The sequence below is a fragment of the Rhodamnia argentea genome, chromosome 5, assembly GCF_020921035.1.
Source record: "Rhodamnia argentea isolate NSW1041297 chromosome 5, ASM2092103v1, whole genome shotgun sequence".
In the NCBI taxonomy this organism is placed as follows: domain Eukaryota; kingdom Viridiplantae; phylum Streptophyta; class Magnoliopsida; order Myrtales; family Myrtaceae; genus Rhodamnia; species Rhodamnia argentea.
Genome location: NC_063154.1, coordinates 26,009,808 through 26,037,738, shown reverse-complemented (window position 1 = coordinate 26,037,738; position 27,931 = coordinate 26,009,808). Strand labels below are relative to the sequence as shown.

General features: G+C 38.7%; 4 protein-coding genes and 1 pseudogene across 4 annotated transcripts; all 5 read left to right on the top strand.

Annotated features, from left to right (window-relative positions):
- Positions 1 to 27,431, top strand: LOC115731505 (ethylene-responsive transcription factor 13-like). The gene is made up of 4 exons (XM_048279576.1): positions 1 to 366; positions 403 to 778; positions 12,364 to 12,389; positions 27,373 to 27,431. The coding sequence occupies exons 1-3, from the start codon at positions 1 to 3 to the stop codon at positions 12,384 to 12,386; spliced, it is 765 nt and encodes a 254-aa protein (XP_048135533.1). The 3' UTR covers positions 12,387 to 12,389; positions 27,373 to 27,431.
- Positions 8,883 to 9,755, top strand: LOC115733050 (ethylene-responsive transcription factor 13-like). The gene has a single exon (XM_030663720.2). It carries the CDS (start codon positions 8,883 to 8,885, stop codon positions 9,738 to 9,740), a length of 858 nt encoding a protein of 285 aa, XP_030519580.1. The 3' UTR covers positions 9,741 to 9,755.
- On the top strand, positions 16,273 to 17,240 carry LOC125315194 (annotated as a pseudogene).
- LOC115733625 (ethylene-responsive transcription factor 2-like) lies at positions 21,633 to 22,600 on the top strand. Its single transcript, XM_030664261.2, has one exon. It carries the CDS (start codon positions 21,661 to 21,663, stop codon positions 22,513 to 22,515), a length of 855 nt encoding a protein of 284 aa, XP_030520121.2. The 5' UTR covers positions 21,633 to 21,660; the 3' UTR covers positions 22,516 to 22,600.
- Positions 25,991 to 26,878, top strand: LOC115728048 (ethylene-responsive transcription factor 13-like). The gene has a single exon (XM_048279577.1). It carries the CDS (start codon positions 25,991 to 25,993, stop codon positions 26,693 to 26,695), a length of 705 nt encoding a protein of 234 aa, XP_048135534.1. The 3' UTR covers positions 26,696 to 26,878.
- Positions 27,432 to 27,931: the final 500 nt, after the last annotated feature.

The window sequence follows — 27,931 nt, the reverse complement described above, 5'->3', positions numbered from 1 at the left end:
ATGCTTCAGGAAATCATCAGTCCCTTCAAGACCGATCGATTCAATGATTTGAAATCCATTTGTGACCATCTTTTTGAAGATGATGATGGTGTCAATGCCACTTTTCCCGCACCAGCTCCTGCAAACACGTTCTCCAGGAGTTCAAGCTTCAGCAACCTGTTACTGACGGAGGGTTGGAGCGAACTGGCCCTAAAAGTCGACAACTTGGAGGACATGTTGGTGTACGGCGCTATGTACGACTCCCTCGATTCCGGGTGGACGATGCCTTCGGCTTCGAATCAAGAACTTGATTTCAAAGTGCCGACCATTGATTATGACAGCATTGGTCTGGCTTTTAGTCAAGACCTTGATTTCGAAGTGACGACAGTTGATTATAACGGCATCGGCTCGGTGACGGAGAAGAAGCTGGAGATGGTGGAGCAGGAGCTACAGGCGCCAGTCGAGAAGACACATTATAAAGGAGTGAGGAGGCGGCCGTGGGGGAAATATGCGGCGGAGATAAGGGACCCCAAGAAAAACCGGGTAAGGATTTGGCTCGGAACTTACGAGACGCCCGAGGATGCGGCTTTGGCCTATGACCGGGCAGCTTTTAAGATGGGGGGGTCCAAGGCCAAGGTCAACTTCCCTCACCTCATCGGCTCGGCCGAGCACGAGCCTGTCAGGGTCAGCCGCAAGCGTTTGTCTGCTAAGCCTAGCCCGCCATCCACGTGCAGCGATGAGGACTCGATGACGAGAATGAAGAGGAGAAAGAGAGAGATCGATGTGGATGCTGAGGTGGATTTTGAAAGTCCAATCCCCTATTTCATATTGGATATTGAATTTTGGAGTGGGGACGAACAATTTTTACTTTGATCATGCAAATTTCAAAGACATTGTCTTGATCAATGAAAATTCAATCAGGCAATTTATCTTCTAAAAACTATCAGTTTACGGTTTAAGCTTCAGCGATCACTCACTGACGGGGAAATCCCGCCTGCATTTCGATGCAATCAATGTGACTGCTGAAGAAATCCTAGTCTTGAAGTGTAGTCAGAAAAATATGAAGAAAAGCTCAAGTTTTCACAGCCATTTTGGTCTCCATCCCAACTTGAGGAACAACAGAGATTGCTAATAGATGTAAAAGGAGTTTTATTTTTCTGATGGGGAATAGTGAAGACTCTTGCACTACATTATGAAATTTAGGATTTTGTGTTTGGTACCGTATTCAAGACAAGATAAAGTCAGATATAAGGGAATATAATCCGAATAAAATTATCTCAGGGGGAGATAGGATAAAGATTGATATAATTTCTAATAGTCATAATATAAACATTATTTTTCTCGAATAATTTTTTTAAAATTAATAAACTTAAAATAATAATTGAATTCTAATATACAAAATTAAAAATGGTGAAAAAATAACATAACTTTAGTTTTCATTAATTCCTATTTTTATTTTTATTTTCTAATTGCTTTCTATCTTATAATATATATTAGATATATATTTATATATCTTATTTATACTTATTCCATAGCTTAGGCATTTTAGTATTTTTGGTATCTTTATTAGAGAATGATAAAAGGAGAAAACAATAAAAAAAAAACAAATTAATTTATAAAAGAGAGAGGAAAAATTAATAAAAATAATAAGAAAAAAAAAGTGGAGTAAACAATTGTCATGTGCGATTTTTACCATATTCGTTTGTGCAATTTTTAGGATTATTTATATTTATATGCCATTTATACCAAATGATATGCATGATAGAATATGGAAATATTCAACTTTATTATCGCAATTCACCAAATGGTGCATAGATATTGCAAAATCCCTGAATTTCATATCCTATTATATTTCATTCTTATCTCAGATTGAAATCCAGACGATCAAACGTAATCTTGAAATCATTCTCAATCCCTAACCACATTTTTTTTTGGGTCAAAAAGCCCTAACCACATTTACAAACCCTTTTCTCGTTCAGTCTACTTTGGCTATTGCTGGGCCAACGCTTGTAAATTCGCAATTGCTTCAAGATATCAAACTACATATTCTTTATCAATTCAAACAAACTTGGTCTTAAGCATCGTTACCATAAAATAGATAAAGTCGAGATAAACGCAGGTGCTGGTTCATCGTACTTAACTTTCTTTATGTGGTACAGGTCAGAGAAGACTTTCATCTATTTTATTAGTTAAATGTGATAGAAAAAAAAAAAAGTAGCTGCAACTAACAAGAGTGCGACAGAGCGGTTGGTTTCTAAATTTGTAAAATGTATGTAAAATTGACCCAGAAAGAGTGGGACTCCAGGAGTAGAGTCGTTCATAGCAGCCAGATAGAAAGTAAGAAGTGAGTCAAATTATTTATCATGGAAAAAATGTGTTTAAAACAATGGCCCTGTTTGGTTCAGCATTACAAATGAGCATTAGAGCTCTAAAATCCCTTGACCAAATGTAAATAGTGTTTGGTTCATTTTTTGGCTTACTTTGGGGAGATGCAATTGCATCTTAAATGCTCTCAAAAAGTCCCTTAGCCCAAAGTACCTCTAGAGGTACTTTGAACTAAATGACTTTTGTGAAATGTAACTAATTTTTTTTTATTTTAATTTTGTCACCTTTGTTTGCCTCCGCCACCCACCGCCATCGCCCATTGGCCGGCGGCCGCCACCACCGTCTTATTTTCAAAAAGAAAAAATATTTTACAAAGTTCATTTTTTACCAAACAACATTTACGTCAAAGTTGCTTTCCAAATGTGTTTTTAAAATATACTTTACCAAACACTACTTGCATTTTGAAAAAGGCCTTTTGTCCAAAGGTATTTGCATTTTCTCAAAGTCCCTTAGCCAAATGTTGAACCAAACATGGCCAATATCCAATCACCCATGAAATTATCCGAACTACTAGATAACTAATTAACAAATAATCCTTTGTTGGAGTAGTATAATCCCTTCATTCGCCTAGTCCAAGCGACAGATGGTCAATGACCTAAGTTATGAAGCCAAATTACAAAGATCAATATAGTATCACCGTTACTTATAATACTGTTATATATAATACTATAAGAAGAGTACTTGCTAGTTAACTCGGTATTTATTAAATATTGATAACAGTTCTCTATAAATTTGATAGATCTATCATAGACATGTCTAGGAGATTTTTATATCTCTTTTTGATTTTATATATATATATATATATATATATATATATATATCCCTTTAATTGTGCATATGAAGAAGCTTATGTAGTCTTCATAATCCTTAAAATACTGCAAACTATTGAAAAGCTTAAGTTGTTTTATGAAGACATGGTTCAATATTTAATATTCTAACACGCTTAAGCTGTTAGATGAACAATATTGGGGCTTGGAAAGGTTCAATATTTAATATTCTAATATGCTTAATATAGACCTCCTGCTTTGATACCATGTGAGATTTTGTAGGACGGCCGTCAATTATTCAAAAAGCTTAGACTATTAAATAAAGGCATGGTTCAATATTTGATATTCTAACATAGACTTTCAATGGTCAATGTGAATGGACGAAGCAAGAGAAGTACATATAGGTTGAGAATGTGGATTAAAGCAACCATAAAATGCACTTTTTCTTAATTCATTGCTTCTTTTGAAGCTTCCAAGAAGCTTCAATTGAGGTCGAGACTGGAACACATGTTTCAAATGTTGATATTCTAGTTATTTAAATGTAATCTTATCAGCTACAAATTAATGTATTCTAATTCTTAACTATCCCATGCAAAATTAAAAGAAAAGTGACAGGTCGCGTTTTTTTTTTTTTTCAATTTTATTGAACGAGGACTATAAAGTACAGAATGCATGCATGCATGTATTATTATATCAAAAGAGTTTTGGATTAGACATTGATACGATCGTATCCGGTGAGTGCCGCATGCTTCCAATTAAAGATGCATTATGTAACAAAAATTTTGGGGCAATATATGTAATGATAGAAAACAATAGGTGCAAGAAATATTAGAAGGGATGCATACTTTTTTTTTTTTTTTTTTGGTAAGGTAAGTATGTATTGAACTTTCAAAAGCTAGATACAAAAGAACCGGGCATAGAAGCTATGAACTCAACATGGCACATAGGGTGCCATGGAGAGTTCAACGTTGACCGGTTGCAAAATACACCCAAGAGAGGGGCCAGAGCCAAAAGACTAGCAAGTTAGCAGGGGAAAGAAAAGGCCAAACAAGTAGCCAAACAAGAAGAGGAACCAACAAAACAGAAGTACACAGCTAGAAGATGGACGAGAAGTGGCATCTTCCAAGAGAACCAACAGCGAATGAGTCCACACGATAAACTTCATAGCAGCAGGCTTCAAGAAGGGGTTCAGGTGGTGACCGGCAAAATAGGAGCAACATAAGTGTTGAATCACCAAGCTCCAGCATCAAAATCCAATAGGTGCTGTGGAGACCGAAAGTGTACACAGCTTGATCCGGAAGAGAAATCCAATGAAAATATGTCATCCGCTAGGGTGGGTGACAGAAGATATCAGCGGACAAACCCCAATTAGTTTGGATGCATCTGTTTCGGGGGATATCGCTAATAGGGGCCAGACATACAGCTTTGTCCTTAACCAGTTTACTAAGGTGGGAGAGCATAGCTGGAGGAAAAAGTTGTTTATTGCGGAAGAGCATATCATTCCTTGTAGTCCAAATAATATGGCATAAAGCACCAAGGGCAAACCTGGCAATCTTATGTGCAAAAGAGGGCCCACCCAAATGTATCTTAGCCCATTTCACGAAACCACGCCAAGGTCTATTCTTCCAACTTAATAGACAGTTAGAGGCCCAAGTGGAGGCTAGTTCACCAGTGATAGGGCAGCCAAAGAATAGATGATCGACCGAGTCGGGGGTATTATGGCAAGACGCACGGGAAGCCTCATCAATCCTTCGGTGTTGGAGTAGCCTTGTCTGAGTCGGAAGGCGATTATGCGTAGCTAACCATATTATGAATGCATGTCGAGGAGCAAAAGCTTTGTCCCAGACGAAGGTATGCCATTGTACAATGCGGCTTCTTGTCCTAAGACAGTTCCAAGTTGAAGAAACAGAAAACTTAGCGGAGGAATGACCAGCCCAAGAGAATGAATCTTCTCTATTTTCCAGAAATGTAGGAGCCAGGTCAAGCCATGGCCGAATGGCAGTAAGGACTGTAGAAGGAGGGAAAGTCGATGAAAAGAACTCCCGAACGGTGATCGTTCGTGGGATGCCAGCCCGATAAATGTCCCCAGCCGTGAAGAACTTATGAAGAGGACCTTTACTATGCCAGTGGTCGAACCAAAATGATGTTGTATGTCCATTACCTAGCTTCCACTTGAAGAGTAGTGAGAACTCTTGTTGAAGTTGTAAGATTTTTTTTCTAGGACCAGGAACATATGGTCGGCGAAGTAGCAATCCAAAAGTTGGACTTCCTTAGAAAGTTGGAGTGGATCCATTTGCACCAGAGTGATTCTTTGTCGGTGAAAAGCAGCCAAATGTGCTTTAATGTCAAGGCTTTGTTGCAATCTAGGAGCCTACGAATTCCCAAACCACCCTCCTTTTTGGGTAGACATATATTGGCCCAGGAGACTTTAGCCCCTCCAATTCCAAGGTCTAGGCCCTTCCACAAGAACTGACGAAGTATAACCTCAATCCTACTCAAAACCGACTTGGGAAGAGTGAACACACTAGCCCAATAAGTGTGAATAGAGTGCAGCACAGATTTCAAGAGTTGAAGGCGTCCGGCATAAGATAAGTACCGTTGGGCCCAAGAACGTGCTCTAGCAGTGATGGCATTGATTAGGACATTGCAGTCAGTTTTAGAAAGCCTAGTGGAAATGACGGGGACTCCCAAGTAGCGAAATGGTAGATTTCCTTGATGGAAGTTTAATGAAGCTTGAATTTGAGCTAGTACATTCGGCGAGCCGAAGGGATGCATACTTCAGCACTGTAGATTCATGAAATAAAATTTTTCTAAGATAACTTTTTCCCGATAAAATCTAGCTAAAACCACCATTTATTCACATGCCATGATATTAAACGAGGAGTGAAATCCTAATTTAAAATAAGTTAAATCTCCGAACTTTTACATACATTAGAATTCTTTAAATCCGTATTACTTTTCGAAAACTACCTTTTTTCATATACGTGTTTTTACATGCATGTATGGCTGTCGAAGAACATCGCGGGTCAAATGTAGCCACGCATCGCACACGAGGTTGACTTTGCACCTTCGAGACGTGTGTGAGACTTGGGATTAGATGGAGAGGACCAAAGCCAAAGGAATGTGTTCTGCGTGTGTCCTTGAACGAGGTTCCAACCAACTGGAAACACGTTCTATTGGCCTTCAAGCGTCTTGATGGAGTCAAATATGATCCATTACATGCCATCAGTTTAAAGCTTTGTCACCATAAATACGTAAGACTTCAATTGCTATGTCCCTGTTATTTTACCTAGCTATCCATTTTGTTACGACAGATGAGGAAACACACACATTCTTTGAGGGCTTCCTTGTCATGTCAGACATTGACACGCGTCCAACAAGTGGTTAACGGGCATTAGACATCCAACATGTGGCTGGCGCTTCGGACACGCAAGTCCAGCATTCCGGCACCTCATTCAAACAAGCACGGGGTCAATTTTAAACATTTCCAGTAAATTACAAATCAAAAAGTAAATCTATCAAAAAGTAAATCTATGGGCTGATGCGCCCTGGTTGCTCCTATGTATTTTGCAACCGGTTCACCGTTGAACCATCTCTGGCACTCATGGTGCCACCCATGGTTCATGGTTTTTTGTGTCCGGTTCTTCCTACTTGTACCTAGCCTTTTCAAAAGTTCAATACACACTTACCTTACCAATATATATATATATATATATATATATATATATATATATATATATATATATATATATATATATACGCACTTAAGTCATATATCTAGTCACCCCATAGTTGGTATACCCAGCCAGCCAAAAAAAAAAAAAACTAATCATGAAAAAAGAAGAAGAAAAAGAAAAAACTTACCGTTGATATTTTTATATATACATGATAATTTATCATATGTATATAAAAATATATAATTAATATACAATGTGTTCCACTCTCGGGATGCCGCGTCGCGTGTAGGCGTCAATGCTACTTAAATGACATAAGCACGATCTCCATGCGAAATTAGTGTTGTTATAACCAAACAACAAAGGAATTAATTTCAATGGAGATTTCAAAAGAATGAGTAGGTTAATGAAAATTGTGATTTCATGAGCTTTCATGGTCCTGACATGGATGGCTGTCTTTAATCATATTAGGGAGGTGTACTTTATCTGGTGCGTGAAACTAACTCAAGATATCACTTGATCGCTACGCCCAAAAAATAAAAAGAAGATCATTCGACAAGTGAAAATCATTGAAGGATCTACACAGTCACTTATCTTATCTCGATCAATATTGAGATATCGAATGACATTCTTATAGTTTATGGACGAATTATCAGGATATATATGTTGGGTGACTTGAGACGATGTTTTCTCCGACATCAAATTTTGTTCAAATGACCGTATCTCGTTTATGGAAATTGTAACTAATTACCTTAAACTCACTGGCAAAAACTAGTTTACCTTAAATTCTTTTCTTCCCCCAAATCAATTTCCTTAATCCCACAAAAAGTTCGACGCCGATTGTGTTCAATCTTTAAAAAAAAAAATTTGTGTTCTAGTAAAAAAGAATTTCATAAATGGAATGTTTCACCAAGAAACTAATGGTCATTTCATGAAGGTAATTGCTTTTCTTTAACAACTAATATGTACAATACTGCTAATTTTAAACCACACGAAGCATCTTCTCTATGGTTAGTTTTGAAAGACAGGAGCATTTGCTTTGATTTAGTGTACGTACATCATAATTACTATATAGTGACCATGGCAGCTAGAGCTCAAAAAGCTCTAGGTACCATAGCCTTGAGCCCCAGATCTCCTGCTCCACGAGCTCGACGAAGCTCGAGTGGCCATGGCTGCGAGCTCTGCGAGCTCTAATATCATGAAACACTTTATATGACCACAATCAACTACTCTAAAAGTTTAAGCTGATAGAAGAAGATGTGGTTTAATGTTTATACATTCCAACAACTCTCGCCAGCGCCAAAACCATGAAGGATAATTCAAACGAGATTGTGATTTGGAAAAATAACGTCATCGTTAAGGGTAGTGGTTCTAATTCAATTTAAAGCTAACAATCGCGTAGGAGAGAGAAAATAATAAAAATACAACCACTTCGGCACTTTCAGTTAGCCAAATTGCGTGGAGTTTACGGAGAGACTTCATTTTCGAGCAAAAAAAAACGGAGAGACTTCTTTGTACCAATTTGGCAAATTTTTGAACTTGATCACATTTTTTTAAAAGTTTTATGACACAATTATATTTTCACAACTTAGGACTTCTGTGCACTCATTTCATTTATTTTTTAAAAATTACACTCACGGATATTTGAATAGAAAAGAATACAGTTCTGCAAGTTTCTTTTGAATCACATGCACCAATTGTGTTGTCCATGCCTAATTAAATAAAACGGACCGTACCCCATGCTTTAGCTTTTTAATCAGTACGGATAACAAAAGTAAAATAAAAATTAAAAAAAATACGTAATTTTATGTGTTTCGTGATTAAAAAAGTCTTATTGAGCATTTGAAACATGTTTTGAGAATCGCATTAGTCGTCATCACGACAATGGCACTTTTTCTCAGAAGCTCCATCCAAAATCAACCCTTCAATCTTCACCAGTCGAGCTCAGCCTATATGTATACATCTCCCACTATCATGATCTTTTCAGATCTTCACTCTTACTCCAGAAACCAAATCACCCCTTCAATCTTCCTTATTCAGTGATCTCAAAGCCGCAAAGTCCTAGCCAGAGACGAAAATGCTTGAGGAAATCATCGGTCCCTTCGAGACCGATCGATTCGATGCTCTGAAATCCATCTGCGACCATCTTTTTGAAGATGATGATGATGGTGGTGTCAACCCTACATTTTATGCACCAGCTCCTGCAAACACGTACTCAAGGAGTTCAAGCTTCAGCAATCTCTTCCTGACGGAGAGTTGGAGCGAACTGGCCCTAAAAGTCGACAACTCGGAGGACATGTTGGTGTACGGCGCTATGTACGACGCGCTCAATTCCAGGTGGACAATGCCTTTGGCTTCGAATCAAGAACTTGATTTTGAAGTGACGACCATTGGTTATGACATTACTGGTCTAGCTTCGAATCGAGAAATAGATTTCGAAGTGATGACCTGCGATTCTAACAGCATTGATTCGGGGACGGAGAAGAAGCCAGAGATGGTGGAGCAGGAGGTACAGGTGCCGGTCGAGAAGACACACTATAAAGGAGTGAGGAGGCGGCCGTGGGGAAAGTACGCGGCGGAGATAAGGGACCCTAAGAAGAACGGTGCAAGGATTTGGCTCGGGACTTACGAGAGACCGGAGGACGCGGCATTGGCCTATGACCGGGCAGCTTTTAAGATGAGGGGGTCCAAGGCAAAGGTGAACTTCCCTCACCTCATCGGCTCGACCGAGCACGAGCCTGTTAGGGTCAGGCGCAAGCGTGTGTCTGCCGAGCCTAGCTCGCCATCCGCATCCGGTGATGACGGCTCGGTGACGGGGACGAAGAGGAGAAAGAGAGAGGTGAATGTGGATGCAGAGCTGGATTTTGGAACTCCAATGCCCCTTCCCATATTGGAAATGGGTTTTTGGAGCGGGGATGAACAATTTTTACTTTGATCATGCCAACTTCAAAGACATTGCTCTGAATCTTTTGATCAATGAGAAATCAATCGAGCGACTTATGTTGTAGAAACTATCAATTTATTGCTTTGATTTCATTTCCTCTGGAGTTTGTTAGGAATAACCAAAAACGGGCTCTATGCCCAACTCTGCACTCGTTTCCTCGAGAAAAAGCCCATAAATGTGTGCAGCATTAGGTCTAGTTTATTTCAATGCTCTAGTTTATTTCAATAAAAGTGCATCTATTAAAGGAAGTAATTTTTTTTTAAATATGAAAATGGAAAAAAAATATTTAAAGCCAGCGGGGACCACTCGTACACGTGTCGATTCTAGATTGTGCGGGAACCACGTTGACGTCAAAGGGGCCATCCCACTTAATATTTTTCGAGAAAAAGCGCTATAAATGTGTGCAGCAGTAGGTCTAGCCTATTCCAATAAACAGCGCGCAACTCTATTGAAGGGATCATTTTTTTTATAGGAAAGGTGAAAATAAGATTGAAGGCCAACGTGGACCACTCACACATGTGGAGCCACATGTCACTTTCTGATTGGGCGATGACCACTCTGACGTGGAGGAGTTGGAGACTTGGAGAAGAAAATTTACGTGAAGCAGCCCGAAGGCTTCAAGGTGGAAGGAAAAGAGAATCACGTTTCTTTGCTGAAGAGATCACTTCACGGTTTAAAGCAATCTCCGATGCAATGGAATAAAAGGTTTGATTCTTTTATGCTTCGTATTGGCTACATGAGGAGTGTGCATGATCCTTGTGTCTATTACAGAGTTTTGGATGATAAATCGCTTATTCTGTTGATGTTGTATGTTGATTGCTGCAAGAAAAATGGGAGATATTATTTCACTAAAGTCTTAGTTAAGCAACGAGTTTGAAATGAAGGATCTTGGTGCTGCAAAAAGGATCCTTAGCATGGAAATCTTTCGAGATAGACATGCAAGTAAACTTTGGGTAAATTAGAAGAAGTATGTTGAGAAGTTCTTGGAGAGGTTCAACATGGGAAAAGCTAAATTGGTTTGTACACCTTTAGCAAATCACTTCAGATTATCTAAGAAACAATGCCCTAGTTCACATGAGGATGTTGTAAAGATGTCTCAAGTACCCTATGCCAGCACAATAGGGAGCCTCATGTATGCTATGGTTTGTAGCATACCGGATTTGGCTCATGCGGTGAGTCTTGTTAGCCGATACATGAGCAATCCGGGTAAGGAGCATTAGGAAGCAGTTAAGTGGATTTTTCATTATTTGGCTGGAACTACTAAAATGGGTTTGATGTTCGGTTCAAAGGGAGAATCGATCGATTTAGCAGGTTATGTCGATTCGGACTTCGGCGGTGATTTGGACAAGCGAAGGTCCATCACAAGATATGTCTTTACTCTTGGAAGTGGAGCTATTTCGTGGAGGGCAATACTTCAATCTACTAGAGCATTGTCTACAACCGAAGCTGAGTATATGGCAACAACCGAGGCTGTGAAGGAGGGAATATGGCTGACCGGCTTGGTCACAGAGTTGGGTTTAAAACAGAAAAGTGTTACACTATATTGTGATAGCCAATGTGCAATATGTCTCGCTAAGAATCAAGTGTTTCATTCCAGGACGAAACACATGGAAGTTCGGTGCCACAAGATTCGAGAATTTGTGGAGAACGGTAACATTGCTTTGGAGAAAATCCATACTAAAGATAATCCTGCGGATATGCTCACGAAGACAGTTACTACGAAGAAGTTCAAGTCCTGCAGGGACTTGATTTCTCTCACTCATCATTGAAGTTGATGGAGGTCGCACCGGTCTAGGTGTGGTCTTACCTTTGCGAAGGTACGGTGGAGATTGAGATATATTTGTTTTCTTGGTTCGAGTGGAGGCTTGTGGTTTATTCAAGCCAAAGGTGGAGATTTGTTGATGTTGTCTTGAATTTCAAACGAAGTCAAGGAAGGCTTGGAGATATGTCAAGATATTTCAAAAGATTTGGGGGATAATCACTAAAGATTTATTAGTTAGTTTCTTAAATTGATAAGATCTTTAGGGATACAAATCTAATGATCTTTATTATTCAGCACTTGTAGCTTGTACCAGTTTACGCTCATAAGTAAGAAATCGTCTCTCTCTCCCGTGGACGTAGGCGGATTTTCGCCGAACCACGTAAATCTATACGTTCTTGATTATTCTTATTTTTCATCTCATCTAGTTAGAGAGATCCTGCACACAACATTTTGGAGCTTCCAAGAAGCTTCAATTAAGGTCGAGAGTGGAACATACGTTTCCAATGTTGATGTTCAAGTTATTTAAATGTAATCTTTTCAGCTACAAATTAATGTATTCTAATTCTTAACTATCCCATGCAAAATTAAAAGAAAAGTGATGGGTCGCGTGCTTTTTCAATTTTACTGAACAAGGACTAGAAAGCACTGAATGCATGCATGCGTGTATTATTGTATCAAAAGAGTTTTGAATTAGACATTGCTATGATCGTATCCAGTGGGTGCCGTATGCTTCCAATTAATGATGCAGTATGTAAGAAAAAAAAAGCGTAACAACAATTTTGGGCCGTATCCTTTCCCATATTGGGTGTGGGTTTGTTGAGTGGGGATGAACAGGTTTCATTTTGATTGTGCAAGCTCCAAAGACATTGTCTTGATCAATGAAAAGTCAATCAGGCAATTTATCTTCTGGAAACTCTCAGTACCAATCAAGATGTGTCAATTTTCAGAACTGGTAATTTCCCAACTTTTAATGACAGGTTCCATGTTTGTCCTGTGGTTTCTGGGAGCGATGTAAACATAGTGGCCATAGGAGTTTTACATACCAGTCTACACGATGAACATTCTATTTCCAAGCAAATAATCTCTTCATGCGCTCGCAAAGCGAACTTTGACGAAAACGCGAAAGGTCGGAAGCAGATAAAGGCAACCAAGTAAGAAAAAGAAGGACAAAAGTTTCTGCAGATTAGTCTAGTGAAGGAACTGCTCGATCGCGGCGATTACCATGCAAACAGCAGCAACTACTGATGTCAGAGTGAACTCCAATGTCATTCCTTCTCCTCCTGTATTCATTGTCTTGCTCTCGATGCCTCGATATATCTCATTCATGCATTGATCTCTGAAAATGAGATCTCCATGAAAAAGAGAGAGAGAGAGAGATCATCAAGATAGTACTATCGTTAAGTATAATACTTAAGAAGAGTATTTGCTAGTTAGCTCGTTATTTATAAAAAAAAAAGAAAAAAAAAGTTTGATATGAATTCTCAGTAAAATCGATAGATTTATTAGAGACATGTCTAGGAGTTTTTATACATCACTTCATTCTCCATAGATTTCAAGTTGCGCATATATCTAGGAGGCTTTTTTTTTTCAATCTCCTTTTGATTGTGAATGTTCATATCTCCCTTTGATTGTGCATATCCCTGAATAGTCATCTGGTGAAGCCTATAAATAAGCTTATCTAATCTCCATTACTATGTGAACAAAGAAATATACGGAACTTATACAATTCTGAATTATTCATCAAGGGTCAAAATCCTTAAAGTCTTATAGCAGGCATTTAACTAAATCAGCGAAGCTCGAGCTCCGACGGCACACGTCGTCGTCAAGGTAGATGTCATCTTCTAGAAGATGACAGCCAATAGACTCGAGAATGTCGAACTGAGAATGGGGTTCATCCTTGCTAGGAAATATTAATGCACCCAAGCATTTTCTTCCCATTTCCTTTTTTTTTTTCGAGAGAGAGTGTTCAGTTGAAGACTTGTCCTGGGTGACCATGAATGGACAAAGCAAGAGAAGTACATATGGGTAAAGGATGTGGATTAAACAAGGAAAATGTTTCACTGTAACACATGTTTCAGATGTTGATATTCTAGTTGTTTAAATGAAATGTAGCAGCTATAAAATAATGTATTCTAATTCTTATTATCCCATTCAAAATTAGAAAAAAAAATGCTGGGTCGCATTCCATTGTAGTTTTCCTATTTTATTGACCAAGGACTATATAAGTTCAGAAGGCATGCATGCTTGTATTATTATATCAAAAGAGTTTTGTATCCGAAATCGAGATTCTCGTATGCGGTGGGTGCCGTATGCTTCCAACTACTGATGCAATACGTGTGTGTATATATATATCATGAAAGACATTAGGTGCAAGAAATATTAGAAGGGATACACATTTCTGCATTGTAGATCCATAAAATAATATCTTTATACAATAACTTTTCCTTGATAAAATCTAGCTAAAACTACGATTGGTTTAGATCCCATGATATTAAATGAGGGGCGGGATCTTAATTTAGAATAAATCAAATCTCTGAACCTTTACAGACATCACAATTCTTTAGATTTGCAGTACTTTTTGAAAATCCACACTTAAATTATGGCCAAACAAAAAGTCTTTATTGAGTAAAAACAATTTCTTGGATCATTGTGAAACAATAAGACAGCATGCGAAGTCTAAGCTCTAATAGCAACTGCTGGTTTATGCATAATCCATCCAAATTGTTATAAAAAATTCTAGGTAACATTAACAAAATTTCAAGTAAAATACCTCTATTTATTTATTTATTTATTTGCAGATACACGTTTTAGCATGCATGCGTGATTATCGAAGAACGTGGCAGGTCAAATGTAGCCCACGCATCGCCCACGAAGTTGATCTTGTACCTTGGAGACGTGTGTGAGACTTAGGATTAGATGGAGAGGACCAAAGGCCAAACGATGGTGTTCTTTGTGTGTGTCCTTGAACGAGGTTCCGACCATCTAGAAACACGTTCTATTGGACTTCAAGCGTCTTGATGGAGTCAAATATTATCTATTACATCCCATTGGTTTAAAGCTTTGTGAAAATCACTTATGTACGGCTTCACTTGGTATGTAGCTTTTGCTTTACCTAGCTATACATTCCATTTCGCTAAGATGGAAGCCCGACTTCCACGCGAAACTAGCGTTGTTATAACCAAACGACAAAAAGATGAATTTCCGTCAAGAGTTCAAAAGAATGAGTAGGGTAATGAAAATCATGATTCCTGAGGTGTCTCGATTCCAATGTGAATGGTCTATCTTTTGTCGGACTAGGGAGGCGGACTATATCTGGCGCGTGAATTTGACTTGAGATATCACCTGACCACTACGCCAAAAAAAAACAGGAAAATCATACTATAGTAGAAAACCATTAAAGGATTTACACCATCACTTATTATATCTTGTTCAATAGTGAGATGTTGAAAGAGATTCTTATAATTTCTCCGGCTTCATCTTTTCGTGCAACCAAATTGAAGGAAATGAAATCAATGATTCAGCACGTATATGATCTGATTCCATCGTGCAAAATAGTATCCTTGCCTAGTTGAAGACAATGAAGGCTTTGATTTTCTTGTCTATGCTTTTCTTTTCTTTGGCTTTTTTTTTTTTTTTTTTTGCCAGAGTGCGAACGACGATACTTGCTTGCCGTATAATAACATAGGGAAACTTCGTTTCCTCAATCAATGTAAATGCACTGTCATTTGCTTTTATGGAAATTGTAACCAATTTGCCTTAAAGTCTTTTCTCCTCCAAATCAATTACCTTAATCCCAAAGAAAGTTCAACGGTAATTGTCTTCATCCAAAAAAAATTGTATCGTAATTCCTACACTAAACTACCGAGTTCCTAACACGATCCTTGAATTAAAACTCGGTATGAACTGATCCCTATATATGACGCATATATAAACAAAATATCCATAAATGACTACAATAAGGCTAATTTTGAACGACACAACATTTTCTCTACGTTTAATTTTGAAAGGGGAAAGTTACCAAAAAAAGTCCTAAATCAATTGCAATTATGTCAATTCAGTCCTAAACCATTTGTTTTTTTTTTTTTGTCAATTCAATCTTAAACATTTTGCAATTGTGTCAATTCACTTTATCCAACCAATTTTGACCAGCTGGCATCGATGAAGACGCCGGCCAACACAGGACATCCGGCGACATAATATATTAATATTTTTTTTGAATTTTGAATTTTTTATTATTTTTATTTATTTATTTATTTATTTATTTATTTTGTTCTTCGTCTTCTTCTGGTGCACTTTTCCATTTATAAACAGCAGTTCTTTTGACACTTCCCAACATTACTTGAATAGAGAACAATCGAGGTCGCCAATTTTCTTTTGAATCACATGCACAACATGTTATTATGAAAAACCATAATTTTGATACTAAAGCATGCACCAATGTCATTGTCCTTCCCCAATTAAATAAAACAGAGCGTGCCCCATGCTTTGGCTTTTTAATTCAGTACGGACTCCAAAAATAACATCTATTTATGTCTTTTGTGACTAAAAATTTCAATTTGAGCATTTGAAACATGTGTTGACAATTTTATCAGTCATCACTCATCACCAAATGCACTTTGTCGGAAGCTCCATCCAAAATCATGCCTTCAATCTTCCACCACTCTACCAGTCAAACTCAACCTATAAATATAGCTCCAACTTTCATGGTCTTTTCAACTCTTCACTCTTACTTCAGAAACCAAATCTTCCCTTCAATCTTCCACATTCGGTGATCTCAAAGCTACAAAATTCCTAGCCAGGACCCAAAATGCTTCAGGAAATCATCAGTCCCTTCAAGACCGATCGATTCAATGATTTGAAATCTATTTGTGACCATCTTTTTGAAGACGACGAAGGTGTCAATGCCACTTTTCCCGCACCAGCTCCTGCAAACGCGTTCTCCAGGAGTTCAAGCTTCAGCAACCTGTTACTGACGGAGAGTTGGAGCGAACTGGCCCTAGAAGTCGACTACTTGGAGGACATGTTGGTGTACGGCACTATGTGCGACGCCCTCAATTCCGGGTGGACGATGCCTTCGGCTTCGAATCAAGAACTTGATTTCAAAGTGCCGACCATTGATTATGACAGCATTGGTCTGGCTTTTAGTCAAGAACTTGATTTCGAAGTGACGACAGTTGATTATAACGACATCGGCTCGGCAACGGAGAAGAAGCTGGAGATGGTGGAGCAGGAGCTACAGGCGCCAGTCGAGAAGACACATTATAAAGGAGTGAGGAGGCGGCCGTGGGGGAAATATGCGGCGGAGATAAGGGACCCCAAGAAAAACCGGGCAAGGATTTGGCTCGGAACTTACGAGACGCCCGAGGATGCGGCTTTGGCCTATGACCGGGCAGCTTTTAAGATGAGGGGTCGAAGGCCAAGGTCAACTTCCCTCACCTCATCGGCTCGGCCGAGCACGAGCCTGTCAGGGTCAGCCGCAAGCGTTTGTCGGCCGAGCCTAGCTCCCCATCCGCGCTCAGCGATGACGGCTCGGTGACGAGGACGAAGAGGAGAAAGAAGAGAGGTCCATCTGGATGCTGAGATGGGTTTTGGAACTCCAACTCCCTTTCCCATATTGGAAATGGGTTTTTGGAGTGGGGATGAACAATTTGTACTTTGATCATGCAAACTTCAAAGACATCGTTTTGGATCTTTTGATGAATGAGAGGTCAAACAGGCAATTTATGATGCGGATGTCATTAGTAGTGTGTTCCTGGATCGATTGGATCAACATAAATCTAATCGGAAGGCGAAACGATGCCGCAACTAGAACCATCGGATAGGGTCGACGACGTCGGATTGAGCTCAAATTCGGCGGGCTGAAGCGAAACGGCGTCCTAATCAATACTCACGGCCTTTGGCCGTGACTAACGATGAATTTTGGAGGTTCGAGAATGTCTAGATGGGTTTTTTTTTTTTTTTTAGTATTTTTCAGGCTTATTTTATTTCAGTGGCAGTTTTGTAATTTTTCGTTTTTTGATATTTTGATTCCTAATTGGACTAGGGTTAGGATAACACCCTATAAAAGGTGTTTATCACGTTTTTGAAGGATCATCATCAATAATATTCACATAATTTTCGAGATTTCTCTTCTTTAGCAAGGATTTTCTAGCGTTATTCGTTGAACGCCGCGTCGGGTGGTATCAGAGCCTATGGCGACTAGAGGTGGTCTTCGTGACGATGCTTAGGAGACTGGAGCCCCAATCCTTGGGGACGATGCATTGCAACGTTTGGAGCAGCGTTTAATGGAACGCATAAATCAACGATTTGATCAAGGCCTTCGTCATTTCGAAGAGCGATTTGACGAGATAGCGGATCGATTCGAGAGTCTCGGCGTTGATGTGAATCGGAATCGGCGACATGGCAGAAGGCCGGGTGCAGATTTTGCTCGCAATGACCCCCGTTGATAGGCCTGTTCCCGTTCGTAGGCAGGATAATCCTCTTTATTCGGAGAGTTCGGAAGAAGAGGGTCAAAACTCGCTATTTATTAAATATTGATAACAGTTCTCAGTAAATTTGATAGATCTATCATAGACATGTCTAGGAGATTTTTATATCTCTTTTTGATTATATATATCCCTTTAATTGTGCATATGAAGAAGCTTATGTAGTCTTCATAATCCTTAAAATACTGCAAACTATTTAAAAGCTTAAGTTGTTCTATGAAGACGTGATTCAATATTTAATATTCTAACACGCTTAAGCTGTTAGATGAACAATATAGAGGCTTGGAAAGGTTCAATATTTAATATTCTAATATGCTTAATATAGACCTCCTGCTTTGATACCATGTGAGATTTCGTAGGACGATCGTCAATTATTCAAAAAGCTTAGACTATTAAATAAAGGCATGGTTCAATATTTGATATTCTAAGATAGACTTTCAATGGTCAATGTGAATGGACGAAGCAAGAGAAGTACATATAGGTTGAGAATGTGGACTAAAGCAACCATAAAATGCACTTTTTCTTAATTCATTGCTTCTTTTGAAGCTTCCAAGAAGCTTCAATTGAGGTCGAGACTGGAACACATGTTTCAAATGTTGATATTCTAGTTATTTAAATGTAATCTTATCAGCTACAAATTAATGTATTCTAATTCTTAACTATCCCATGCAAAATTAAAAGAAAAGTGACAGGTTGCGTTTTTTTTTTTTTTTTTGAATTTTATTGAACGAGGACTATAAAGTACAGAATGCATGCATGCATGTATTATTATATCAAAAGAGTTTTGGATTAGACATTGATACGATCGTATCCGGTGAGTGCCGTATGCTTCCAATTAAAGATGCATTATGTAACAAAAATTTTGGGGCAATATATGTAATGATAGAAAACAATAGGTGCAAGAAATATTAGAAGGGATGCATACTTCAGCACTGTAGATTCATGAAATAAAATTTTTATAAGATAACTTTTTCTCGATAAAATCTAGCTAAAACCACCATTTATTCACATGCCATGATATTAAACGAGGAGTGAAATCCTAATTTAAAATAAGTTAAATCTCTGAACTTTTACATACATTAGAATTCTTTAAATCCGCATTACTTTTCGAAAACTACCTTTTTTCATATACGTGTTTTTACATGCATGCATGGCTGTCGAAGAACATCGCGGGTTAAATGTAGCCACGCATCGCACACGAGGTTGACTTTGCACCTTCGAGACGTGTGTGAGACTTGGGATTAGATGGAGAGGACCAAAGCCAAAGGAATGTGTTCTGCGTGTCCTTGAACGAGGTTCCGACCAACTGGAAACACGTTCTATTGGACTTCAAGCGTCTTGATGGAGTCAAATATGATCCATTACATGCCATCAGTTTAAAGCTTTGTCACCATAATTACGTAAGACTTCAATTGGTATGTACCTTTTATTTTACCTAGCTATCCATTTTGTCACGACAGATGAGGAAACACGCACATTCTTCGGGGGCTTCCTTGTCGTGTCGGACATTGACACTCGTCCAACAAGTGGTTAACAGGCATTAGACATTCAACACGTGGCTAGCGCTTCGGACACGCAAGTCCAGCATTCCGGCACTCCATTCAAACACGCATGGGGTCAATTTTAAACATTTCCAGTAAATTACAAATCAAAAACTAAATCTATCAAAAATATACACACTTAAGTCATATGTCAAGTCATATACCTAGCCAGCAAAAAAAAAAAAAAAAAAAACTAATCATGAAAAAAGGAGAAAAAAAAGAAAAAATTTACTGTTAATATTTGTATATATACATGATAATTTATCATATATAAACAAAAATATATAATTAATATACAACGTGTTCCACTCTCGGCATGTCGCATGGCGTGTAGGCGTCAATGCTACTTAGACGACGTAAGCGTGACCTCCATGCCAAATTAGTGTTGCTATAACCAAACAACAAAGGAATTAATTTCATTGGAGATTTCAAAAGAATGAGTAGGTTAATGAAAATTGTGATTTCATGAGGTTTCATGGTCCTGACATGGATGGCTGTCTTTAATCATATTAGGGAGGTGGACTTTATCCGGTGCGTGAAACTAACTCAAGATATCACTTGATTGCTACGCCCAGAAAATAAAAAGAAGATCATTTGACAAGTGAAAATCATTGAAGGATCTACACAGTCACTTATCATATCTCAATCAATATTGAGATATCGAATGACATTCTTATAGTATATGGACGAATTATCAGGATATATATGTTGGGTGACTTGGATGATGTTTTCTCCGACATCAAATTTTGTTCAAACAACCATATCTCGTTTATGGAAATTGTAACTAATTACCTTAAATTTACTGGCAAAAACTAATTCATCTTAAATTCTTTTCTTCCCCCAAATCAATTTCCTTAATCCCACGAAAAGTTCGACGCCGATTGTGTTCAGTCTTTAAAAAAAAAAAATTGTGCTCTAGTAAAAAAGAATTTCATAAATGGAATGTTTCACTAAGAAACTAATGGTCATTTCATGAAGGTAATTGCTTTTCTTTAACAACTAATATGTACAATACTGCTAATTTTAAACCACACAAAGCATCTTCTCTATGGTTAGTTTTGAAAGACAGGAGCATTTGCTTTGATTTAGTGTACGTACATCATAATTCCTATATAGTGATCATGGCAGCTAGAGCTCAAAAAGCTCTAGGTACCATAGCCGCGAGCCCCGGATCTCCTCTGCTCCACGAGCTCGACGAAGCTCGAGTGGCCATGGCTGCGAGCTCGCGAGCTCTGATATCATGAAAGACTTTATAGGACCACGACCAACTACTCTAAAAGCTTAAGGCGATAGAAGAAGATGTGGTTTAATGTTTATACATTCCAACAACTCTCGCCAGCGCCAAAACCATGAAGGATAATTCAAACGAGGTTGTGATTTGGAAAAATAACGTCATCGTTAAGGGTGGTGATTCTAATTCAATTTAAAGCTAACAATCGCGTAGGAGAGAGAAAATAATAAAAATACGACCACTTCGGCACTTTCAGTTAGCCAAATCGCGTGGAGTTTACGGAGAGACTTCATTTTCGAGCAAAAAAAAAAAAAAAAACGGAGAGACTTCTTTGTACCAATTTGATAAATTTTTGAACTTGATTACATTTTTTTAAAATTTTTATGACGCAATTATATTTTCACAACTTAGGACTTCTGTGCACTTATTTCATTTATTTTTTAAAAAAATTACACTTACGGATATTTGAATAGAAAAGAATACAGTTCTGCAAGTTTCTTTTGAATCACATGCACCAATTGTGTTGTCCATCCCTAATTAAATAAAACGGACCGTACCCCATGCTTTGACTTTTTAATCAGTACGGATAACAAAAGTAAAAAAAAAAAAAAAATACGTAATTTTATGTGTTTCCTGATTAAAAAAGTCTTACTGAGCATTTGAAACATGTTTTGATAATCTCATTAGTCGTCATCACGACAATGGCACTTTCTCGGAAGCTCCATCCAAAATCAACCCTTCAATCTTCACCAGTCGAGCTCAGCCTATATGTATACATCTCCCGCTATCATGATCTTTTCAGCTCTTCACTCTTACTCCAGAAACCAAATCACCCCTTCAATCTTCCTTATTCAGTGATCTCAAAGCTGCAAATTCCTAGCCAGAGACGAAAATGCTTCAGGAAATCATCAGTCCCTTCGAGACCGATCGACTCGTTGCTCTGAAACCCATCTGCGACCATCTTTTTGAAGATGATGATGATCGTGTCAACCCAACATTTTATGCACCAGCTCCTGCAAACACCTACTCATGGAGTTCAAGCTTCAGCGATCTCTTGCTGACGGAGAGCTGGAGCGAACTGGCCCTAAAAGTCGACGACTCGGAGGACATGTTGGTGTACGGCGCTATGTGCGACGTGCTCAATTCCAGGTGGACAACGCCTTCGGCTTCGAATCAAGAACTTGATTTTGAAGTGACGACCATTGGTTATGACATTACTGGTCTGGCTTCGAATCGAGGAATAGATTTCGAAGTGACGACCTTCGATTCTAACAGCATTGATTCGGCGACCGAGAAGAAACCAGAGATGGTGGAGCAGGAGGTACGGGTGCCGGTCAAGAAGACACACTATAAAGGAGTGAGGAGGCGGCCGTGGGGAAAGTACGCGGCGGAGATAAGGGACCCCAAGAAGAACGGCGCAAGGATTTGGCTCGGGACTTACGAGACGCCTGAGGACGCGGCATTGGCGTATGACCGGGCAGCTTTTAAGATGAGGGGGTCCAAGGCAAAGGTTAACTTCCCTCACCTCATCGGCTCGACCGAGCACGAGCCTGTCAGGGTCAGGCGCAAGCGTTTGTCTGCCGAGCCTAGCTCGCCATCCGCATCCAGCGATGACGGCTCGGTGACGGGGACGAAGAGGAGAAAGAGAGAGGCCAATGTGGATGCAGAGCTGGATTTTGGAACTCCAATGCCCTTTCCCATATTGGAAATGGGTTTTCGTAGTGGGGATGAACAATTTTTACTTTGATCATGCAAACTTCAAAGACATTGCTCTGAATCTTTTGATCAATGAGAAGTCAATCGGGCGACGTATGTTGTAGAAACTATCAATTTAGTGCATTGATTTCATCTCCTTTTGGAGTTTGTCAGGAATAACCCAAAAAAGTGCGTCCATTAAAGGAAGTATTTTTTTTTAAATACGAAAATGGAAAAAAAAAAAGATTTAAAGCCAGCGGGCACCAATCGTACACATGTCGATTCTAGATTGGGAGGGAACCACGTTGACATCAAAGGGGCAATCCCACTTAATATTTTTCAAGAAAAAACGCTATAAATGTGTGCAGCAATAGATCTAGACTATTTTGATAAGTAATGCACAGGTCTATTAAAGGGATCATTTTTTTAATAGGAAAGGTGAAAATAAGATTGAAGGCTAACGTGGACCACTCGCACATGTGGAGCCACATGTCGCTTTATGATTGGGTGGGGACCACGCTGACGTGGAGGAGTTGGGCCACCTAATATTTTCTCAAGAGAAAGCGTCAGAAATGTGTGCAGCAAGAAGTCTAGTCTATTTCAATAAACAGTGTACATGTCTATTAAAGGGAGCAATTTTTATAAATAGAAAGTGGAAAAATAAAATTTAACGTGGGCGAGTACCGCTCGCAGACATGGAGGCACGTGTTGCTTCCTGTTTGGGCGGCGACCCACTTTGCCATGCATCGCACACCAGGTTGACTGTGCCCCTTCGAGACGTTAGTGAGACTTGGGATTAGACGGAGAGGACCGAAGGCCAAATGAAGGTGTCCTTTGTGTGTTTCCTCGAACGAGGTTCCGACCATCTAGAAACAGGACTTCAAGCGTGTCGATGGATTCAAATATGGTCCATTGCATGCCATTGGTTCAAAAGCTTTGTGAAAAGACATATGAATGAGTTCGGTTGGTACGTAACTTTTGCTTTACCTAGCTATCCATTCCATTTCGTTATGATGGAAGTTCGACCTTTTCACACTAAACTAGCTTTGCTATAACCAAATGATAAAGAAATGAATTCCTATCTAAATTTCAAAACAATGAGCAGGTTAATCACAATCGTGATTGCATGAGGTGTCTTGGTCCCAATGTGAATGGTTTGCTTTTGATCAGACTAGAGAGGTGAACATTGTCTAATGTTTGAAATTGACTCAAGATACCACCTAACTATTACACCTAAAAAATAACAGAAAAATTGAAAAAATTATCAAAAATTTCCTAAACTTATTGCGATTATGTAAATTTAGTCCTAATTTATTTTTGCCAATTGAGTCATAAACCTTTTGCATTTGTGCCAATTCAGTTCATTTGACCAATTTTTTATTGAAAATCACTGACGTGGCAATTTTCAATAATATTTTAGCATTTTTTTTCGAATTTGTTATTTACTTATTTTTATTTTAAATAAATTTTCCAATCTTTTTTTTATTTTTTCTTTTGTTAGGGCTGGCGGGAGGCCGCCAACAATTAGCCGAGGACCAACAACCTCTGCGGGCCCCAACAAGAAGAAGGAAAATAATCGACGGAAAAAAATTACTTAAAATAAGGAAAAAAATATTAAAATATTATTAAAAATTGTCACGTCGTAGTCAACAAGAAGACGTCGGCGATTTCGAATTAAAATTGGCTAAATTGGCACAAATGCATAAAATTTAGGTCTCAATTGACAACAAAAAAAGGTTTACAACTGAATTGACATAATTATTATAGGATTAGGACTCTTTTGGTAATTTTCCCCAAGAAAAACATTCAATAGTGAAAAATCATGACAGGATTTATGCTGTCACTTATCATATCTCAATCAATACCGAGATATCAAATGAGACTCTTATAATATCTTGACAAATTATTAGGATAAGTGTTGGATGACCCGAGATGATGTTTTCTCCGAATCAATTTTCGTGCAACCAAATTGAAGGAAATGACATCGATGATTCACCGCAGAACATACGGATGGACTGATTCCACCATGCACATTAGTACCCAATTCCCAATTCGATCAGAAATTGAGGACAAAAAAACCAGTCTAATCATGAATTTACAATGCAAGCTTTGATTTTCTCCTCTTTCTTTTGGCAAGAGTGCAAACGACGGTGTTTGATTGCCGTACAATAGGATAGGAAGAACTTCATTTCCTCAATCAAGGTAAATCCAATGGCATTTGCTTTTAGGGAAATTGTAACTATTTTTGCCTTAAACTCTTTTCTTCCCTCAAATCAGTTACCTCAATCCCCAACAAAGTTCGAGGTTGATTGCGTTTATTCGAAAACAAATTTGTTCGCCGCGAGGTCGGCAAATTAGAACTCGGTGTAAACCGAGCCATACATTTGACGTGGATCTCATAAACAGTAATATTCAGAAATGAAATGTTTCATTAAGAAAATAACGGTCATTCATGAAGTTAATTGCTTTTATATGGCAAAACATCAAAAGAGAATCTTTCTTGAAAATAACTAATCTTTTAGGCCAATTTTCTATTTTTTTTTCCTCATGATTTTTCATGAGTAATCATTCTTCAACGAGTAATAATGTGTACAATATTGCTAATTTTCAACGCAGCAAAGCATTTTCTCTTCGGTTAATTTTGAATGACATGAGCATTGATTTGGAAAACTAACGACATTGTTTAGGCATTGATTCATACTTGAGTTAAAGTGACAGCCGCTTAGGATAAAAAATTTAATAGAATAGCCACATTGACATTTTTAGCTAGTCAAATCGGACGTAATTAAGGGAGGGGACTTCATTGTATCAGTTAAATAAATTTTAGGATTTGATTGTACTTTTTGAAAATTTCATAACTCAACTGTGTTTTTGTGATTTTGAACTCTGGTGCAATTTTAAACCAAAATTGTTTCACGTTTGCCAACGTTTATTAAAAGTTATTATCGCAAAAAAAAAAACAAAATACATATATTTTTATAGAGAACAATGCTGCAATTTTCTTTTGAATCACAAGCATGCAATGATATGTGATTGGATGTATACGGCGCAACCACATCGCATCTAAAAACCATATGCTAAAATGAAAAAGCAAGTAATGATATCATTGTCCTTCCCCCAATTAAATAAAACGGAGCGTGGCCCATGCTTTTGCTTTTTAATTCTGTACGGATCTCGACAAATAATATCAATTTATCTTTCTTGTTGTTTTTTTTTTTTCTTTCCCCTTGGATCAAATGTCTTTCTTGGTAAAAAGAAAGAAACAAAAAAGTCAAACTGAGCATCTGAAACATGTTTTGAGAATCTCACGAGTCATCAATATCATCACCCAAAGCACTTTCTCAGAAGCTCCATCCAGAATCACTCCTTCAATCTTCCACCACTCCACCAGTCTAAGTTCAACCTTTATATACATCTCCCTCTTCCATGGTCTCTTCAACTCTTAGTTAATAAACCAAATCATCCCCTTCAGTCTTGCAGATTCAGTGATCTCAAAGCTACAACAAAATTTCTAGCCAAGAACGAAAATGCTTCAGGAAATCATCAGTCCCCTCGAGACCGATCCATTTGATGTTTTGAAATCCATTTGCGACCATCTTTTCGAAGATGATGATGCAACATTTTCTGGACCAGCTACTGCAATCACGTACTCGAGGAGTTCAAGCTTCAGCAATCTCTTACCGTCGGAGACTTGGAGCGAATTGCCTCTACAAATCGGGGATTCGGAGGACATGCTGATGTACGGTGCTGTGTGTGACGCGCTTGATTCTGGGTGGGCAATACCTTCGTCTTCGAATCAAGAACTTGATTTTGAAGTGACGACGGTCGGTTGTAACAACATTGGTTCAGCGATGGAGAAGAAACTGGAGATGGTGGGGCAAGAGGTACAAGTGCCGGTCGAGAAGACGCATTATAAAGGAGTGAGGAGGCGGGCGTGGGGAAAATACGCAGCCGAGATAAGGGACCCCAAGAAGAACGGCGCAAGGATTTGGCTCGGGACTTACGAGACGCCCGAGGACGCGGCATTGGCCTATGACCGGGCTGCTTTCAAGATGAAGGGGTCCAAGGCCAAGGTCAACTTCCCTCATCTCATCAGCTCGGCCGAGTACGAGCCGGTCAGGGTCAGCCGCAAGCGTTTGTCGGCCGAGCCTAGCTCCCCATCCGCGCCCAGCGATGACGGCTCGGTGACGAGGACGAAGAGGAGAAAGAAGAGAGGTCAATCTGGATGCTGAGATGGGTTTTGGAACTCCAACTCCCTTTCCCATATTGGAAATGGGTTTTTGGAGTGGGGATGAACAATTTGTACTTTGATCATGCAAACAGCAAAGGTATTGGTTTGATCATTGAGAAATCAATCGGGCAATTTATCTTGTAGTTTTTGTGTGTGAGCTTCAGCGATCTTTTGCTACATGCAATCGATGTTTCCACAGACTATATGATATTGATCCTAACTTAAGGCACAATAAAGATTGATAAGAGATGTAAAAGGAGTTTTACTGGGGAAAAGACTGTTGAGTGTTTGATCTATTTTCAACAAATACCTCCAACGCAGTTCTAATCTCTCGCTATTGTGGAGTCAACGTACGTCAACTGCCCAATCAAGATGCATCCAATTTTCGGAAGCATTTCGCTGAAGAACGGAGAATTTCTGAACTTTAGTGACCAGCTCCATGATTCTCCTGTGGTTTCTAAGTCCTTGAAGATTTGGCGCTAGAGTCAAGCCAATCTGATATGTATCGACAGAATTATGACTATTCTCTCGAGTTAGCACAGAAATGAAATTTCTGCTCGTTGTCTTGACGAAATCTCTATGTGCATAAATCATTCACCCAATCTTCAACATTTTCATCATGAACTTGTCAATAAGGTCCGATGCTCCCGCATCAACTGCCCAATCAAGATGCATCAAATTTTCAGAAGCATTTTGCTGAAGAACGGAGAATTTCTGAACTTTAGTGACCAGCTCCATGATTCTCCTGATGGTTTTTGAGTGTGATATAAACACACATAGCTATAAGATTCAGAAATCAGATCTCTTCATGGGCTCACAAAGTGAACATTGACGTAAACGCCAAAAGCACTGAAGCAAAGAAAGTCAACGGATAAAACTTCTAATTCCTTTGTCAATTCAATCGAACTCGTTGTTAATCAAGCAGTGTTGCCATAATAAGAAAATTCAATCCAAACTCAGTTGTTAGTTCATCGTACTTACTTTCTTTTAAAGTATTAGGTCAAAGAAGACTTCCATCTATTTTATTGGTTTCATGTGAGAGTTAGACAAGATTATTAGCTAAAAAACAACAACAATGTGCACCATGTTTTGGTTTCTAAATTTGGAAATTGCACGTTACATTGACCAGAAAAAAAAAAAAAAGAGGGAATTCCAAGAATCAAGTTTTTCATAGCGGCCAGACAAAACGTAAGAGGTGGGTCAAATTATTTATCATGGAAATCACGTGCTTAATTCC

Coding starts and splice junctions, on each gene's coding strand:
- LOC115733050 (XM_030663720.2), top strand. CDS start 8,883: ATGCTTGAGGAAATCATCGGTCCCTTCGAGACCGATCGATTCGATGCT.
- LOC115728048 (XM_048279577.1), top strand. CDS start 25,991: ATGCTTCAGGAAATCATCAGTCCCCTCGAGACCGATCCATTTGATGTT.
- LOC115731505 (XM_048279576.1), top strand. CDS start 1: ATGCTTCAGGAAATCATCAGTCCCTTCAAGACCGATCGATTCAATGAT. Junction 367..402: donor TTGATTTCGAAGTGACGACA/GTTGATTATAAC, acceptor GTGACGGAGAAG/AAGCTGGAGATGGTGGAGCA. Junction 779..12,363: donor CGATGTGGATGCTGAGGTGG/ATTTTGAAAGTC, acceptor TTTTGATTGTGC/AAGCTCCAAAGACATTGTCT.
- LOC115733625 (XM_030664261.2), top strand. CDS start 21,661: ATGCTTCAGGAAATCATCAGTCCCTTCGAGACCGATCGACTCGTTGCT.